Raw genomic sequence first — 18,618 nt, 5'->3', positions numbered from 1 at the left:
ATAAAATTGTTTATTTCCCTGCTGAGATTGCATATTTGTAGAGACTATTGACTATGTGAATATATGACTATGTGAACATATACTGAATATTTTAGCTGCTGGGGTTGCACATCGGTGCTAAGGTTGGTGTGTTCAGTGACTAGCTAAAACTTACACAGTCCATTTAGCTTCCCACAGATAGTTAAAGAGGTGCTAAACACTTAAACGTGTTTTTTGAGCTGTAAACTGAATGATATGACTACGGTGAAGAAATACATAAATGCTGATGTTAATATTAACACTTCTCATGAAATTTATAAAAATTGGCATTTCATAGGGTGAAAATGGCCCAATATGCAATCTACTGTTTTAAATCAGCCCTGAACCTTGCAAGGCCAATGCTGACGTAATTGTATCAAGGATGTGCACATCCTCATCCTTGGAAAGAGTGGCCACTGGCCTGTAAATGTGTCATCCTCTTCACCAGCATCTGTTTGGTGCAACTATTCCCCAATCCTCTGTGATTAGAACACATGGCCAATGTGAATCTAGTTAATGGTCACTATGACAGCAACAGTTCAGCAAAGGTATGTTGATAGTTGATAATAAGGAAAATGTCTTAAATAAGGTTTTGCTTGGCACTGTTGTCTCGTGGCTAGACGGTTTCTGAGTTGTGTGTAGAGTTTGCATGCTCTCCTCCTGTTTGTGTGGGTTGAGTCCAGATGCTCTGAGTGCCATCCACAGTCCCAAAAGACATGCATGTCGGGTGAATAGGAGACTAAATCTGTCCCAGGGATGAATGGGATGCCTTGTCATGACTTAGCGGGGGATGGGGTGGTCTATTTTGTCCATTACCTGTTGGGATAGGCCCCGACCCTCAGGTGCCCCTTGAATTGGATTAAGTGTATACAGAGAATGAAAGAATGTCCTAAACCATACAACCAAAAGCAAACTGAAGAGCTATGTCAAAAAGAGCAGCATTTGTGTTAACGCAAGCATCTGTGCCCAAGCCTGGATGATATATCAGAACGTGCACGCTTAGCCTTGTTCAAACCATTGAGTGATCCTAGGCAGTAAAACTCATTTGAACCATAAAAAGATTCTTTCATTACTAAAGCAACCACACAAAAAAAAAAAAATCTCTGTTGACACCCTTGATGTAACCCACGGTTCTCTGGTTTCTTGGTTTGGCAGAGTTTGTAGATGTTGAACGAACAGCCTTGGGTCATGGCAGGAATTTTATTTAAGTTAGTCGAGTCAAAAATGTCTGAGTTAGTGTTTACTAAAAACACTTTGAGTATGAATAAATGTTTATGTGGTTAATATGAATATGACTCACTATATATATATATATATATATATATATATATATATATATATATTTGCACGTACTGTATGATGTGTATATGATAGTCAGGTAGTATGTAAGACATGCAAGCAGACAGAAAGACGGTCTTTATTTTTCACATGAACTCATTGTATACTGTGTCAGATACAGATGGCGAGAGAAAGCGAGAAGAGTCTTGTTTATCCACAGGTGTGTGGGTGTGTTGAAAGCTTGTTTTCAATGGATTCCTCTTTGTCATTTTGAGATGTGGTCTGAACATCTTAGCAACACCTTTGTCATGCTTTCTTAGCTGTCTGGTAACACACAGTTACACCTTTGAAAGGAAGATTTTCACGGGGGGGGCTGATGTAAAATCCGGTCATTATTATGTTGAGGAAAGCAGACATGCTTTAATGCATTTAAAATATCGTGTTCGATACTTTGACCACTGCATTTGATACTCCAGATAGCTGTTTTTAATTTTGCGACAAGGTAACGCTGTCCCAAAATACTTTTAAAGAATGCGCCATAATAATATGACACTTAAAATATCAATACCAGTAAATCAACATTCAACCTAATGCTGTCATAAAATATTAGAAAACACATTTTCTTTGGAAGCTGTTTTTCCCAGTTAGCAGTACCGCACCATCACAGTGAAGAAAAAAAACTACAAGGGGAAATGACAAAAAAAGCTAATAACAGTATCTTAAAAAGTTAATGATTCAGTAGCAAGAATCATCCTTATTCCCCCAATAAATTATACAGTCAGATTTCTGTTCAGTCCTTAACACAAAAATAAGTGTACTACGAAGATAATATAGACAGGAACAAGAAGAAAAAAAAACTGAACGGCAAGCTACACAGGGAGACACTACACATCCACTTTTTTCTATTTCATTTTTATTCTAAAAAGTGGACTTACAAGAACAGGTGAAGCGCTTCATCCCAAAATGCTATACATCAATTTTGGATTAAAAAAGAAATTCAAAGATTTTGTCAAATACTTCACTGTAAAGTATCTTACAATTACATATGATTGCATCTTTGACATTATAAAATTTTAAATATGTTTGAAATTTTTTTAAATATGTACAGATAATATCACCCGTGGAAGATTGTGTGGAGTAAAAATAGCCGGGGACCTAGGACTGAAACCTGGGTGACACCAAAATTAACAGGCAGAGGTGCTGCCACCTAGTGTTACTAAGTGGGAATTATAAGACATTTATAAGCAACTCAGTTAATGTCGTTATTATAAAGTGTAATTTAATTTTTCTCACTGGCCCAACATTATATAAAGTGTATTTTGTATGTTCAGCCAACACTGCTCAAAAGGGCAGTATTTAAAAACATCTTTATAACACATTCTTTTTTTTTAAACCATGTTAGCACAAAATGCTGAACAAAAAGTTGAGACAGTTAACAGCAGGCTGATACTGCATTGTCTAATCTCTATTCTATTCACATAAATAATTATTTCATGGTTCCCCAGTGAAGAACAAGTGGTGGCCCCGGAGGTTTGAGACGTTTTTCAATGACATTATAGTTGGGACGGACACTGGAAACGACAAGGAGCAAGTCTGCCATTGGTCCATCCTATGCAGTCCTCATGCTTTTGAATGGTGCCCTGCTGTGATCGTGCTTGGTAAGGCTTTTACAGTTCAGCCTATGTAAATAACCAGTGTAGTTTTCTCTCTCTGTTAAGATCTTGGTCTACCCACTTGAGAGGTGCAGACTGGCTGGACTCCAACTTGTCCCAGAGACTGAAATGCCATCCATCACTTCCTCCTTTTAGCCAAGGTTGCTCCATGGTAATGTTGCATAATTTGATTTTGGTTTCTCTCCTGCCCTATTCCCGTCCTGTAATATGGCCATTCTGCCCAATCCCCCAGTATCCATTTGATCATCATAGCATTGTGATAGCTGCAGTTTAAGTTCTGCAGTAATGTCGGAGTTTACTTCTGCCCTTCCTCATTTGTGACGACATTGGTCTTTTTTGGTTTTACAAAGCACTGTCCTGCTTTCCCACGATTGGGCAGTTGGGTCCAGAGGTTTCTTGCTTTAGCAGTAGAAGACAGCCAGAACACCACCATTGTTATTGTAACCCCCTTTTTTATGCTTGCGGTCCATTAAAACTTTGCCGATAGTTAAGACTTTTCCTGCCTTCTTGAGACTAGCTGACGCACTTTGTGCAACTGTGCCAAACATTTTCTGTGCTTGAACAGAAGCACCACATTGTGGATGCTGTGATGGCCACAGTTTGCCATCTGCAGTCCAGTGAAATTCAGTTCAAAGCCTCCTTCCTCCTGTGACTGGTTAATTCCATTTAGGCCTCATGTATTTGGGAATGCACTGGCAGACCTGCTGGCTGTAGTAGAATTCGGCCTGACACAATCGCACAGGGTTCCTGCAAGGTAACCTGTAACAACTGCAGAGAGAGAGAGAAAGAAAGAGAGACATGGCAGTTTTAATTGACGGAAACAGGGATGTGAGGAGAAAGGCCGAGGGAAAAGGGGGAAGGGGGTAGGTAAAAGAAAGAATGGGGGAAGAGAGGAGAGTGAGACATAGAGAGAGTGAAAGAGGCAGACAGAGGGATAGGAGGAAAGGATAGAGAGGGAGGGATAAGAACAAGGGATGAGAATGGCAGAGAGGCAGGGGGAGAAGGGATAAGAAGGAGAGCCCATCAGGGGAGAGATGGTGAGATAGACGGAGTGAGAGGCAGAAAGAGAGACAGGCAGGGAGAAAAAGAGGATTGTGCAAAAGTGAGGTTATTTTTGTTTGGCATGAATACACTTGATCATTCATATCTCTACATCTGCATGGCTAAAACATAATCCAAACTTTAGGCGTGCGTGTATAACAGAAAGAGAGCGAGCGAGAGAGAGACAGATAGATAGAGGGAGAGGGGGAATTTCTCCCGTGGGAGTGGATGGAATTCATCCATTTCTGGGAAACATCTCCCTTTTCAGAATCACAGCAGGTGTACTGTGTGTGTGTGTGTGTGTGTGTGCGTGCGTGTACGTGTGTGTGCTTATGTATATCAACGTACTTGCACATCTGAGCGTGTGTGCGTTTTGGTTTGTGTACGCACTTCTGACTGTTGTGTATATTCGTGTTTGCCCTAGTGTGTCGATGCACTTGTGCTTTTCAGTGTGTGTGTGTGTGTGTGTGTGTGTGTGTGTGTGTGTGTATACCACCTCCTGTGACCAGATGTTGAATCAAACTAAAAAAAAAAAAAAAAAAAGGACAAAAAGTTGAATGGAAGGATGGAAAAGAAAGAGCAGAGAAGACAGCATTAGCCTTGTTGCCCTCATGCTACAATAATACCCTTTCACACTGCCTCTTCCCGGAGCCATCTATCTAGAGGAGCTCGGCCAAAAACAACTCCCAGGCGCTTCTCTGTGTTTTTGGAGCTGTGTTTTTATTAGGCCGGGTCTCAAGAAAAGAGGCTAAATTTACTCAGTTCGGATCCCCGTCCAGAAATCTCGGAAGTAGCGCCAATAAGGAGCATTATGGCATTCAGCGTGTTTAGCGAAGTCCCTTTGGCTAGAATTTCACTTGGATTGGCTTTACTTGTGCGTTTGTGTCCTCGGTCGAATTAAACCCGTTGGCTGTTAGGATGCTAGCAAAACTGTTGCAGACTGAAGCGCTTATCCTCTAATCAAAGATAGGGTTACTGGGTCACAAATGGAAACCTTGGGTCTATTAAGTGATCACAAGTGTATTACTATGTTTTGATAAGGCTGGAGCTCAGAGGGAGAGAGCAGGGCACTCCACTGAGCCTCTCCGTGTCTGAAATGGTTGGAGAACCTCTGGTATGTAAGGTCATTTAAATGTAGTCCACTATGGTTTACTTTCCTGTCATGCAGTGCCACTGCTCTGTCTCTCTCTCACTCTCTCTGTCTCTTCTGTCTGTCTGTCTCTCTCTGTCTCTGTCTCTCTCTCAAATAGCTTTATTGGTATAAACAAAAAATATGTTGTTGCTAAAGCAGTTTGCAGAAGATTCAGAAATTACATCACATATTAAAAACACATTAAATTCACATTACATCACATATTAAATACCTAGGTGTCACCACATAAGCAGGTCCCATATTTTTGCCTACTGAAGCAGTCAATTTTTTTTTGATTGCCATACAGTACAGTGCAATAAATGTTGTACAGTTTAATACAATTACTAAATAGCATATAATTTTGGGGATCTTATAGTGGTTGTGAGTCCCGCAGGCTGTGGCAGGCAGCCTGCCTGTCTTCCTTTGTATTCTCTCGCTCTCTCTCTCTCTCCAAAATTCGTCTATATATCTATTTATTTGTGCTCGTCAGCCTGTTTATCTGTTTGTCTGCCTGTCTGTCTTTGCTTAGCAAGTTCACTAAGCTCTCTCTTGTTCTCTTTCTCTTTCTCTGTCTCTGTCTCTCTCTCTCTGTCTCTCTCTCTCTGTCTCTCTCTCTCTGTCTCTCTCTCTCTCTCTCTCTCTCTCTCTCTCTCTCTCTCTCTCTCTCTCTCTCTCCTAGGGCTCTGGTTTAGGGTCAGAGGGAGGTTGAGCTTTTGCATGCTGGTTCTGGGAACATGACACTTAAAAACAAACATGCACATACATATAGCACAAACAAGCACTCGCACACATAGCTGAGAACAGGATATTTAAGACACTTGATGTCCATAAAAGGTCACGACAAGACAGAAAGGAGGAAAGAAAGGTGGAATAAAGCGAAGAGCTCATTTTTCAAGGGTGGGAAGGTATGATATGCCCATTAAAAATGTTCTACCCACCACATCATCCACATCCTATCTAATTTCTTAAGGTGGAATCTGATGTGGGAATTACTTTTTGTCATTATCCTGGAACGTCGACCTTGAAAAACTGCCCACAGTTTACCACAGTCATCTATCTCCTCACACTTCACTTAAGGTGTGCCCAGGTATCCTGGTTTCAGTGGATTTCTCAAGAACCCTTCGGCAAGGGGAGACGATATCTAACTCGGGGGGGACTGAGGACTGCTCCATGCTTCAACAAAGTGCTCTTCTGATAACGTGGGAAAGCTTGGTTCAGATGTTCAGATCAGAGGGGGGTCTGCCTCCCAACAGTTTTGAAACTTTCCAAACCAACCATTCTGGAGACTACGGCCACTTTCCGCAGAGATTGGCCCGGTGTGCCCAGGCGAGGAAATGGCTGGGGTTTCAAGTGGCCGGCAAATTTCATTTTGGTAACTCTCTGTAAAACTGCTACTTGCCACCGTGTTGACTTCTCAACACTCACCATGAACAGCTTCAAGGAGAAACCCTCTTGAGAGTGTTCGCCTTGATCCGCATTCGTTCGACCGTTTCTGTCTCGAGATTATGAAGACTTCCTGTTTACAATCCCACCCGTCTCTATTACGGACAGCCTCTTGCCCCGCCTTTGATATCAGCCGTTTCGATAAGGTATGAATGACTCTGGACGACGATGACTTGAACAAACTAGTTCGTTCAAAGCATGTAAAACTGCTCAAACCTGATCTCTTTCCCTTTTCCAACGAATACCACACAGCTCAGTGCTCTGTCTCTTTCCTGTTTCTTACCTGCAGGTGTTGGGGTTGAATTTCTTGCCTTGCAGCAGACAGGACTGTGGACTCTCTCTGCATTGACACTGGCAGGTGTTGGGGTTGAGGGGCTGGTTACCGGGACAGTCCGCCTCACACACACACCCGCAGAGCTGCTCGTCCCACCGCTGGCCATGAGGACACGACCTCCCTTGGCCCTGACCCTCACACTGGCATTCACCTGGAAGAGGATGGGACGCAATCCATTGAAAAAGGGGGAGAAGGTAAAAAAGGGATGAATTTAAGTCTTTGAGGTTACAATAAGTTGGAATATTTCTGCTGAAGTAACTTTTGTCATACCCAGCGAGTCGTAAAGTCTCTCCCATGGGACTACACATATTCCCCAAATGGGTTGGAAAGTTAGACAGTATTAGAGGTACTATAGGCCTCCGCTACCTCCAAATACCTCATACCTATTTCTAAGTGTATTTGTCAGCCAAATTTTCTCTCATTTTCTCTCCTTAATACAAAACCTTTTTTTGGACCCCCCCCCCTTTTCTCCCCAATTGTATCCGGCCAATTACCCCACCCTTCTGAGTCCTCCTGGTCACTGCTCCACCTCCTCTGCTGATCCGGGGAGGGCTGCAGACTACCACATGCCTCCTCTGATACATGTGGAGTCGCCAGCCGCTTCTTTTCACCTGACAGTGAGGGGTTTCACCAGGGGGACGTAGCGCATAGGAGGATCACGCTATTCCCCCCAGTTCCCCCTCCCCCCTGAACAGGCACCCTGACCGACCAGAGGAGGCGCTAGTGCAGCAACCAGGACACATACCCACATCCAGCTTCCCGCCCGCAGACACGGCTGTGTCTGTAGAGACGCCCGACCAAGCCGGAAGTAACACGGGGATTCGATCCGGCGAGCCCCGTGTTGGTAGGCAACGGAATAGACCGCTATGCTACCCAGAAACCCTTAATACAAAACTTATTCTTTCATTGACTTCTCCTGACATTCTGAAGCTTTGTAACATGGTAACATAACATGCATGATCATGCACCATGCATCGGGTTGAGCCATATGTTTGATTTAACTGAAGTAAGATTCCTGCCTTTGAATTTACGTCCTTTTCTGAATACTAAATGTAATGTGGGGAAATATTTTGAATAATCTAAACAAGCCTCACAGGTGTTTTGATCTAGTCTCCAGCCCGGATCGCAGCTGGCTTCGGTCAGCCCGTTGCGACAGACACAATCACAGGTAGACTCCTCCAAGATCCTGTTAGGCCCACAAAGAGCCAGCAGTCCCGAGTCCAACACCTCTGGAATGGGGGGAAAAAAAGAGGAAAAATTTAATTTCTTCTGTCAATTTTTTTTACATTTGATGGTTGCCAGTCCTGTAACAGATTCCAGTATGAGTCAAGTCATAGGGTGTTGGTCCATGCAAATGAAATGCGGTCGTAAAAGGAGAAACGGGACTGATGTGTCTCCCAAGCAACACATTATCATGATTGTGTCAAGAGCTCTGCCCAATAAGGTGATGACTGAAGAGGAACAGACACACACACACACACACAGTCATACTCACCCAACTCTCTTGCAGAGTACTTGCTGCTGTCGGCAGGGACACACTGACAGCTGACTGCATCCCATAATTGCCCCGGCGAACAGGGAACCTGGGGAGGGGAACATCTATATACACACACACACACACACACACACACACATATATGCACAATTCATGCACACAATGAGATGCACACACATATAAATGTATATGAACACACCAATGAAATGCTCCTATGTGTTTATTAACAGTCAGTTACATGAATGTGTGCATTAACACATTTAGGTTTTGGGTCTGGTTTTTCAAGAGTTGAAGTAAAACACCCCAGATTTTTTTTCACACATGCAAAAAGCTGTATTTCTCTCAAATGTTGTGCACAAATTTGTTTACACCCCAGTGAGCACTCCGCCTTTGCATAGACGAGCCATCCACCCAACAGGTGTAGCATATCAAGATGCTGATTAAACAGCAGCATCATTATACGGGTGTGCCTTTGTGCCGGGGACAACAGACCAGTCCACAGACATTGAAAAGGATGAGGACAATATTTCACAGGCCACAATCACAAACAGCAACCCGGAGATGTGTCATGCTGCATGAAGCAAACAATGGTCACACTGACGGATCCACGACCCGACCCTTTTCATTTATTTATTTCCCCCCCTTTTTCTCCACAGTTGTATCCAGCCAATTACCCCACTCTTCTGAGTCATCCCAGTTGCTGCTCCACCCTCTCTGCCGATTCAAGGAGGGCTGCAGACTACCACGTCTCCTCCGATACATGTGGAGTCGCTAGCCGCTTCTTTTCACCTGACAGTGAGGAGTTTCACCCGAGGGACGTAGCGCGTGGGAGGATCACGCTATCCCCCCCAGTTCCCCTCCCCCCCGAACAGGCACCCCGACCGACCAGAGGAGGTGCTAGGGCAGCGACCAGGATACATACCCACATCCGGCTTCCCACCCACAGACACGGCCAGTTGTGTCTGTAGGGACGCCGACCAAGCCAGAGGTAACATGGGGATTTGAACCGGTGATCCCTGTGGTAGGCAACGGAATAGACCGCTATGCCACCCAAATGCCCCCTTTTTATTTCTAAGGTTTCTGTCACCAACAGATGCATATTTATGTCCCCAATTATGTGAAATCCACAAATTGACTGATTTCCTTGTTTGGACTGTAGCTCAGTAAAATCTTTGAAATTGTTGCATGTTGCGTACATATTTTTATCTGGCACCAGGGATAGGCAACATGGTCCAGAAAGGTCCAGTGTGGGTGCAGGTCTTTGTTCCAACCAAGGAGTTGCACACCTGAGTCTACAAATCCAGGTCCTTAGCAAAGACCATTGGCTGACTTATAGAATCAGGTGTGTAACTGCTTGGTTGGAACAAAGACCAGCACCCACACCGGACCTTTCTGGACCATGTTGCCTATCCCTGCGGTACACCTATGTACATGACCTTTATAATTTAGTCTTGACACAGTTGAAACTGACACGAAATCTGAGAAACCCCTGACTTAGTTAAGATTTGCTCTTCCACTCACAGGTGTTCTGTTGCGGCCCGTCTTATGATGGAGTGGAGCGGCCGTTTGGACTGGCACTCACAGGAGGTGTGGTTGACGAAGGTTACTGTGACAAAAGTGCGATCCACCTTGGGCGGAGACAATTCCACCAGCTGACAGAGACAGACATTTTAAGGTTAGCAAAATGTGTGTGTGTGTGTGCGCTGTATGCAGCTGAAATACACATTGATGTGTAAGCACAATTATGGCAGCAAGCACGGTGTTTCCCAAAGATCTTAAATCTAAACATGACTCAAGTTTTCCATAGTTAAGATCACCGTATGTGTACTACGCTACTGAGCTGTGTGTTTTTAACAAGGCACAAGTTGCAGTTCAGTATGTAAAGTAGGGATTTCTGGGGTAAGAGTGCCAATGCATGCAAGGAAAAACTCCTGATGGCTTTTAAAATATGTATTTTGTAAACTGTTTGCTCAGCAACAACAAAACGGCGCCTCCCATTCCAGCGATGACGACAGACTCGCTCCATAACTTGAGCATGAAAACGCTTTCAGACATTTGTGTTCCTCTTTCCCAGTTTACTGCCCCCCTCTTCCTCACTGCACTGGGTTTCCTCTGAAGAGGCCCGTCTTGCTAGCCGTTACAGAAAAGGGCCTTTGTGTCATTTCTCCTCCATATCTTTAATGTCTGTTTATACAGTACGTGTATTGTCAGGCCGCTGCTGCTCTGACCCTCGTGCTCCTCACTAATCGTTGCTTTTTATGTTGTCGATCAAAGCCTCTTCAAATCCCTGCAAGTCCCTCTGGATGGAAGTCGTGGCTAAATGCCCAAAATCTAAAATGTTGCGTAAGGAGTTGCAAGATTGTGCAAGTGTTAGAGTGTGTTGTGTTGTGTGTGTGTGTGTGTGTGTGTGTGTGTGTGTGTGTGTGTGTCTGCATGGACATGATGTCCAGAAGCAGCCAAATAGTCCTCCAAGTTAAATATGTTGATTATATCACAGGATCTTCATGTTGCATAACTGAATAGGTTGGCTCCTCTTTGCAGTATCTTTAGGCAGGTTAAGATCCAATAGTGGCTCGGGCTGGGGTTTAAGTTTTTTTTTTTTTTTACTTCATATGCATCTTTTATTTAGTACCTCCCAAAATGTCATCTTAAATTACTTGGCAAACAATAAATAAGATCCAAAAAGGAAACCATTAAGAAAATGAGGAAAATGTCAATCATGGATTGATAACGTTTACATAGGAGCAAGGCCAACAAATACAATGATAACAGAGACACAGAAAATAAATTACACAAAACTGCAGTAAAATATGTCATTTTAAACCTACACTCTATAAAAGGAACCACTTAGGGACCACCTCTGGGGTATAAATAAATATATGATGCACATTGTTTAACCATGTATGACATAACAAGTAAGTCTTAGTGCGCAAAACAGCTTTGCTTAAGGTTACGGTGAAGTGTAGGCAACCAAAACAAACCTCGTGAAGGTTTAGATGATGTGTAAGGAATTTAAACAACCCCTGGTCTGCTGCAATCAGAGCAGCCAATATAACGAATCAAACGCACTGTTTTTGCAGGATTGTCGGTCACCCGGTGTGTCACTTACTGTCTTGCTGACGAGTGTGTGACTTGTATTGGTGCAATACAGGGCTTCGTTGTTGCAGCATCCACCGCACCGATGTAGTGACACGCAGCGAGGCAGGTATAACTGATTGGTGGATTCTGGGTATTCTTTGGAGACCTCGACGCACACTTCTCTTGGCCGACACATGGTTCGCTGGACCTCATCTAGGATGACTGCGGAAACGCACAGACAAGAACACACTCCGGAGTTTCAGTGGCGCGAACATAGCGCTCGCGAAGTAAAACAAGTCGTGTTTTAAAAGCACACACACCACAGATGGTCTCGAGAACCACTTTCTGTTTGTTTACCTTGCTGCCCCGCCACTTATACAAAGCATTTGATCAGGTGGAAGAGTAATGTTTGCAACCTGAGTGTTGTAGTCGAGACACTAAACCTCAAGTCCGAGTCGAATCTCGAGTCCACGGTGTCCGAGTCCCCAAAGAAGAGTCCGAGTCAAGTCCCCATAACCTGAGTCCGAGTCATCAAGGTTGAGTCTGAGTCGAGTTCCAACAGGATTTGCATGAGGGTATGCACGTGAATCCGCATGTAGGTGGAACACACGTGCCTGCCCCTTGCACGAAACTGAATAATGTTATGGTATTAATATAGCTATCAATATCTTATGCCAAATTATTAGGGCCTCGAGTACTACAACGCTGCACCCTGACAACAAGACATGAAGTATTTTGCATTTATTTCCATGTACAAGTTGAATTGGGCAGCTACCATATCTCCTGGACTACAAGTTGCATTGAAGTATAAGTCACACTCAGCAAAAAATGCGTTGTTGCGAGGTAAAAACAAACAAACATGTAAATCGCTTTGGTGTATAAGTCGCATTTATATGGCGGCACAGTATTTTAAATTGTCACAAGATTAAACAGTGCCATCTAGTGGCCTTAGTTGCAATGCAGCATATTCCTCCGACAAAATTGCGTTGTATAAGTCACTTTGGAATACAAGTTGCAGGACCAGCCAGACGAGTAAAAAAAAACAGCGACTTATAGTCTGGGAAATATAGCTGAGGTTGAGGAAGTTGAGGTTTTGGGTTGATGGCAGCCCATCATAGAAACAAAAACCGTAGTTAGGGGAAAGGGAAGTGAGTGAGTGAGAGAGTGTGTGTGTGTGTGTCTGTGTGTGTGTGTGTTGAAAGGATTACAGTGCAGGAGAGGTTTAGGAATAAAGTTGTACTGCCAGACCACTATGCCAAAAAACCATCATAGGTTGCTCCAGTTTTGAATAACAACCCCATGTCTCCTCATTCCCTGCCGTTCTTACCAGATAAACTTAATTTCTTTGCTTTGCTGCTTTTACGCCTTTTACTCTTTTTATTGCTCATTCATTTTTAACACGATGCTTTTGCCCCTGGCCCTTTTCATGTAACTTCACTCGCTTTCATTTTTTTTTTCACCTTCAAACGCTCCGTCGGCCTTGTAGAGAGCCCCCAGCCTTGGCCTGCCCCAGAGATCTCCTTCATCGCCAGGGTGATAGAATGACTGGGCGAGGGAGGAGGAGGAAGAGGAGGTGGTGGTGACGGCAGCGGAAGGGAAAGAAGCGGGCCGTGACCTCTTCCTCACGCAGTGCTGAAGTAAACTGTATTCTGGGTAGAGTAGTTCTAACAGCTGGTCCACACTGGTCGCCGTCTCTAAACTCAGTCGGCCGTCTGACAGTACTGGAGCCTGCGTGACGGGAGAGTAGATTCAAGTTGAACAAGCACAAAATTAATTTTGACATCATCTAATCATAGCTTTCAGCGTTAAGAATACTTGTACAAAGAGAGCCGCTTTCAGTGAAATCAATCGATGAAGTAGAATTTTGTTAAAAATTCAGATATTGATTTTCTCGGTATGACCACCATTTCAGACCCGATGTAAGTATGTGGGTGTTGCCGTTAAGAGATAAATTGTTGTTTGTGTTTCAATTCTGAACAGATGGTGAAATGGTGCCACTCCTGTTCGGTTAAATAACCTCTAGCGCAAGTTTTCGGTGTTCTGCCTTGATAAGTATGGAATACCAAAAGCTACCAATGTGTTGTAACATGTTACTGTTGTGGCTACTGCAGATTAGTGTGTCCTCTCCTCTCTCACACGTGCACACACACGCACGCACACACACACACACACACACACACACACACACACACACACACACAGTTGGCATACAAGTGCAAATTTAAGCTTCTCTGTCTTTCTGAGTCTCTTCCATCCTTTACTCTCTCTCCCTGTCTCCACCCGTTTTAATCAATACATCCAGTCTAGAACAAAACATGCATTTATATTTTTGTCCCTGGTTGTGAAGTCTCAACAAATGTTAAAGGACTGGATTTTGACTCTCGGGTGAGTGGAGGGGGAGCCTTGCCCTTTAGATAAGCCTGAATTCCACCAGCAAGGTCAAGCGACAGCAGAACATTAACTGCAGGGAGGCAGACTGAGGTACTGGTAACACCAGCATCTATGGTGGCAATACTTTTTTTAAACTACTTTATTGATCCCCGTGGGGGACATTTTTTCTCTGCATTTAACCCATCCTAGCTGTGCAGCTAGGAGCAGTGGGCAGCTGCCATGCAGCGCCCGGGGACCAGCTCCAGTTCGTCTTGCCATGCTTGGGTCATGGGCACAGACAGGAGTATTAACCCTAACGTGCATGTCTCTTTTGATGGTGGGGGAAACCGGAGCGCCCGGAGAAAACCCACCGCAGACATGGGGAAAACATGCAAACTCCACACAGACGATGACCTGGGACGACCCCCCCCAAGGTTGGACAACCCCGGGGTTCAAATCCAGGACCGTCTTGCTGTAAGGCGACAACACTAACCACTGAGCCATCGTGCCGCCCAATATGTGGCACCGAAATCCGTTTATTTGAAGGGGATCCACCATGATCAGCGAATTTGCGTCTGGTAGAAAAGCGAATCCGCACGATACCTTCGTGTGGAGTCCAACTTTAGAAAACGTTGACACGTGAACTCATGCCGTCGACTAGTAGGAAAATTGTTTTGACTCTGACAGGGCGGCCGTACCGGAGAGTTCAAAATGGAGGAAGCTATCATTTTACCAGTTTCACGTCGTCCTATTTTATTCTGTGCAAGGACACGCAAAGGAATCTCGCGCTGCCAATTTCGGGTGTGAGCGGGGTCTTCGCTTATGTGTATGTTTGAGCTGACCAGGCGGGCCACCTCCTCTTTTTCATTTTCATTTTAAGGAACCAGTGATTGTTCAGGTTGATTGACTTGATCAATGCTATTCTGTGTGTGTGTGTGTGTGTGTGTGTTTGTGTGTGCACGCATGTGTATGTAACTAATGAAGTATCACATGAATACTTGATTACTTTTAGATGTAATGTTGTGTTTAGCTTGCCTGAATCGACAAAACCGACTGGCATTTTTGCTGCATAGTTGACATTCACTTTTTGAAGAAGAGGGGCCTGGTTTCTTATCCCCCCCAAAAAAAACAATTATTTTTTTTCTGTGAGCGAAACGGCCCGCTATTGCCTGTGGTTGACTACACTGAGTTAGGGTTTCTTTTTTCTTTTCCAACAGTTTGGATAATGTCTCAAGCTAAATCTTCCTCCGGGAAATTAGATTTGTTATTTTAGTTTCCGAGCTGATAAAGACAAGACTGGCAGAGCTGGCATACCATGGCCAGATCTGTACAAGATCTCTTTCTCTCCTTCCTTCTGTCTCACTCACTCCATCTTTCTTTCCCCAGACTCTCTCTGCACTTTCCTCGTGTCCGCGGTCTGCTTATCCCTCTTCACCTTCTCCGTCTCTCACGTCGCTCTCATCTCCTCTCTTCTATCCTCTGAAAACTGAGGGATTCTTTCTTTCATTCACCTTTCAACACCCCCCCCCCATCTCCTGTTGTTCTTTCAAGGCCTGTCTGTGTCTTACTTTCTCTCTCCCACTGTCTGCCTGTCTGTCTCTCCATCTGCGTGCAACCAGGAGATCACATGACATGAGGTCATCGCTGTGGGACCATGAGGTCATGACTGACCAATTGCTTATACACACAAGCCTATAAGCATTCAGTTGTTCTTAAGGGTGGTTCTGCATCTTCACACACTGCTCCCATGTGCACACACGCAAGCTTGCACACACAAACACACACACATTCATGTGTCACATATTCTGAGTACAACATAAACAGCATGTGTCCGAAGTTATCAGAGGCAAGTGCACACGCACACTTAGCAGATGAGGTAGACACATCGAAATGTAATTGTTTAATCAATACCTTCCATCTTTCCTTCTGCACTTTTTCTCCTCTTCCTCTTGTCTACTTGTTCATACATTTTCATGCGCTCATACTTAATCATTTTATTATCTTCCTATCCACTTCAAAGACAAACACGTTTTAGCAAACCGACAATGGGAGTGGAGTACAAAATGTGGATGTCATTGATAAATAACTGAACGAGTGAATAGATATATTCACTCATTCATTCCACTTAACATGGAAGCGCGGCTTACACTCTGAGGCCACATTGAACTTCAACCCAACAAATGGCACCAAGCACAGGTCAACTAGTTTTATACTCGTTTTAGATTTATGCAAGGGCAGATCTAGTGGGTGATGCCTGGCCACCCTTGTTTCCAACCCACCATTTAAAGTAAAAAAAAAAAAAAGATCTGGTTTCGTGTTAGTGGTCAGGACATGTGACAAGAAGCGAAGCTCTTCATGACACCCTTATCATTCTCAGATCAGCGTTCCTACAACTCTTACAGGACACCACACATTTTACAGGCCCCGAGCTTGTTTCCAGATATGTCATTACTCCACCATGGAGCGGCCTGCAAACACCATCACTACTGTGCAGTAACAAGAGATACCGCAGAGATGGTTTGGGCCACAGACTCTGACATCAAACTGCTTCTTTCTTTTTTTTATTCTTGAAGTCATTTGCATTAATGTATCCAACTATGTCTCCTCATCTACTCGATTGCACGACTATATAAGCCCCCCCCCCCCCACACACACACAACTTTAACTTTGTTGCAGCTAACTGTATGGCCGGTCATGACGCAAACGGAGCCCGCGGTTACATGGAAGAAAGTGACGTCAGTCTCTGATCTCCCCGCTGTTTCCGGCGCGCTACTGAAACGGCGTTTAGCGTGAAAGCTGGCTTGCGTTTAGCCCGAGCTACATTTCACCCGTCCATCACAGCTGAAGACGAGAGGAGGCGCATCCTGACCCATTAGGGGCGATTTAAAATGAATGCTGAGTGACAAAAAAAAACAAAAAAACTACACTAAATAAACCCGTTAAGAACAATGTGATGCCGTCACCTTCATGTCAAAACAGGAGACCAGCTTTTACTCAAAACGTTTTGGGGGTTTTTTTTGTGTGAAAATGCACAAACGTTTTGTAACATTTTGCAAAAAAAAAAACGACGGAACACGTGCTGTTGATCCTCATCGAGTCAAAACCACTCGCATGCAAGCGCGCCTTACTTTTGGTCCTTTCAGCGTGTGGAGCAGAATAAAGCCTTACCTCTGTGCCCGTGTCCCCAGTTTGGTAGTAGTCTGTGTAGTCTTGTCCGAGGAGCAAATTAGTGTTATTTACAACCCATAGGAGCACAACTAGCATCCACATAGTGGGGGGAGGAGAGATGGGGGAGATGAGAGGAGATGAACGGAGAGGAGGTGAAAACAGGAGAGGCCAGACCGGGGGGAGAGGAAAGGAAGGGGGTGTGTGTAGGTGAGAGTAAGATGGGGGAGGGGGGAGAGGAGGGGAGGCGGAGGTGCAGTGCTGAGCTCTGGGAATCAGCCGGTGTCCTCTCTCATTCCAGGTGTATCGGTCCCGTCCTCCTTCCTTATCCAGGTACAAACGTGCTCTTCGCGCGCAGGTCGTCGTGTGAGAGAGGCGAGTTCAGCGAATACAACATGATGAGGGGATTCGTCTTTTTCTGTTCGCCGTCTCGCTCCCTCTCTCTAACCCCTTCCCTCCTTCCCTCTGGTGACCTGTTCGTGACTTTAGGTACAGAGCCCACCAAAGTCTGTGTTACCTTTGGTCAGAAAGAGGCTATAAAAAAAAAGTTGACGAAACAAAACGAAATGACCACCGCAGCGGGGGAAACGCGTCATTAATCAGCCGAGTGAAAAGACGTCATTTGTCTTCAGAGAGAGGCACGCTCTCTCTCGCTCTCTCTCGCTCTCTCTCGCCTCTCGTCGCATTGCTCCGTGCAGAGATCTCGTAGAGATATCGCTTCTGAGGTGAAGTCTCTCGCCTTCTCTCCCTCATCCATTCATTCGCGTCTTTGCCAGAATATTTAACTCTTGACGTCCCCTCTCTCCCTCTCTCCCTCTCCGGCGTGTCGTCATACCATCAGTCTGTCTTGCATCACCCCCGATTCTTTAAATATATATATACTTATATATCCACTTTAGAAAGTGCTGCCCTCTTCCTCTTTCTCCTCGATCTTTTCACTCGGTCACTCCCTTCTTCATCGCCTCTTCCTCACTTAGTGTCTCGAGCCACCGGCAAAGACGCAAATTCTCTCTCTCGCCCCCCCCTCTCCCCCCTCTCTCTAAAACAATTATGAGATTTGATCGGTAGGCAGGAAGGCTATCGCAATCTGTCTATGCCTGACATGACTCGTCTGTCCCGCAGGCAGCGCCCTCCGCGACGCATCACAGACAGAAGAGGGAGAGTCTTTAAACCACAACAGAAGCAATTTGCATGTGCAGAAAAGACGAAACTTTCGTCCGCGACGTCCCAGGACGTGAACGAGCCAGTCGCGCAGACCGGTCTGCAACGTCCCGCGGACGACTCCCGAAAGAAGGCGCACGCGTCCTACTTACTGTCCCGTCGCGTGAACGGCACCAAAATAAGTGTGTGTCCCGCTTTGGCGGAGTGAAGGCTCCGCCGCAGGCAAGCATAAAAGGTGCGTGGCAACTGATTGTACTACTTCTCTTCCTCCTCCTCTTCCTCCTCCTCCTCCTCGTCTCGTCTCGTCTCGTCGCGCACCGTGTGGTGTCTTGCTGCAGGAGACAATGCCTCTTCGTGCCCTGCTTCCTCTCAATGCAACTCGTGTCGCCATACGCCCGCGTGACTTTTCCAGTGGAAATAGCCAACGTGA

General features: G+C 44.9%; 1 protein-coding gene across 1 annotated transcript; it reads right to left on the bottom strand.

The window, feature by feature from the left end:
- Positions 1-1,435: 1,435 nt before the first annotated feature.
- LOC130131678 (vascular endothelial growth factor C-like) lies at positions 1,436-17,132 on the bottom strand. Its single transcript, XM_056301459.1, has 8 exons — positions 17,031-17,132; positions 12,953-13,220; positions 11,524-11,714; positions 9,936-10,066; positions 8,415-8,518; positions 8,014-8,148; positions 6,869-7,070; positions 1,436-3,737 (listed from the first exon to the last, which is right to left on the bottom strand). Exons 1-8 carry the CDS (start codon positions 17,130-17,132, stop codon positions 3,626-3,628), a joined length of 1,245 nt encoding a protein of 414 aa, XP_056157434.1. The 3' UTR covers positions 1,436-3,625.
- Between the last annotated feature and the right edge of the window lie 1,486 nt (positions 17,133-18,618).

Source organism: Lampris incognitus, chromosome 21 (assembly GCF_029633865.1).
Source record: "Lampris incognitus isolate fLamInc1 chromosome 21, fLamInc1.hap2, whole genome shotgun sequence".
Classification (NCBI taxonomy): Eukaryota; Metazoa; Chordata; class Actinopteri; order Lampriformes; family Lampridae; genus Lampris; species Lampris incognitus.
The sequence above is the reverse complement of the archived record's forward strand: the minus strand, read 5'-3'. Positions and strand labels throughout refer to the sequence as shown.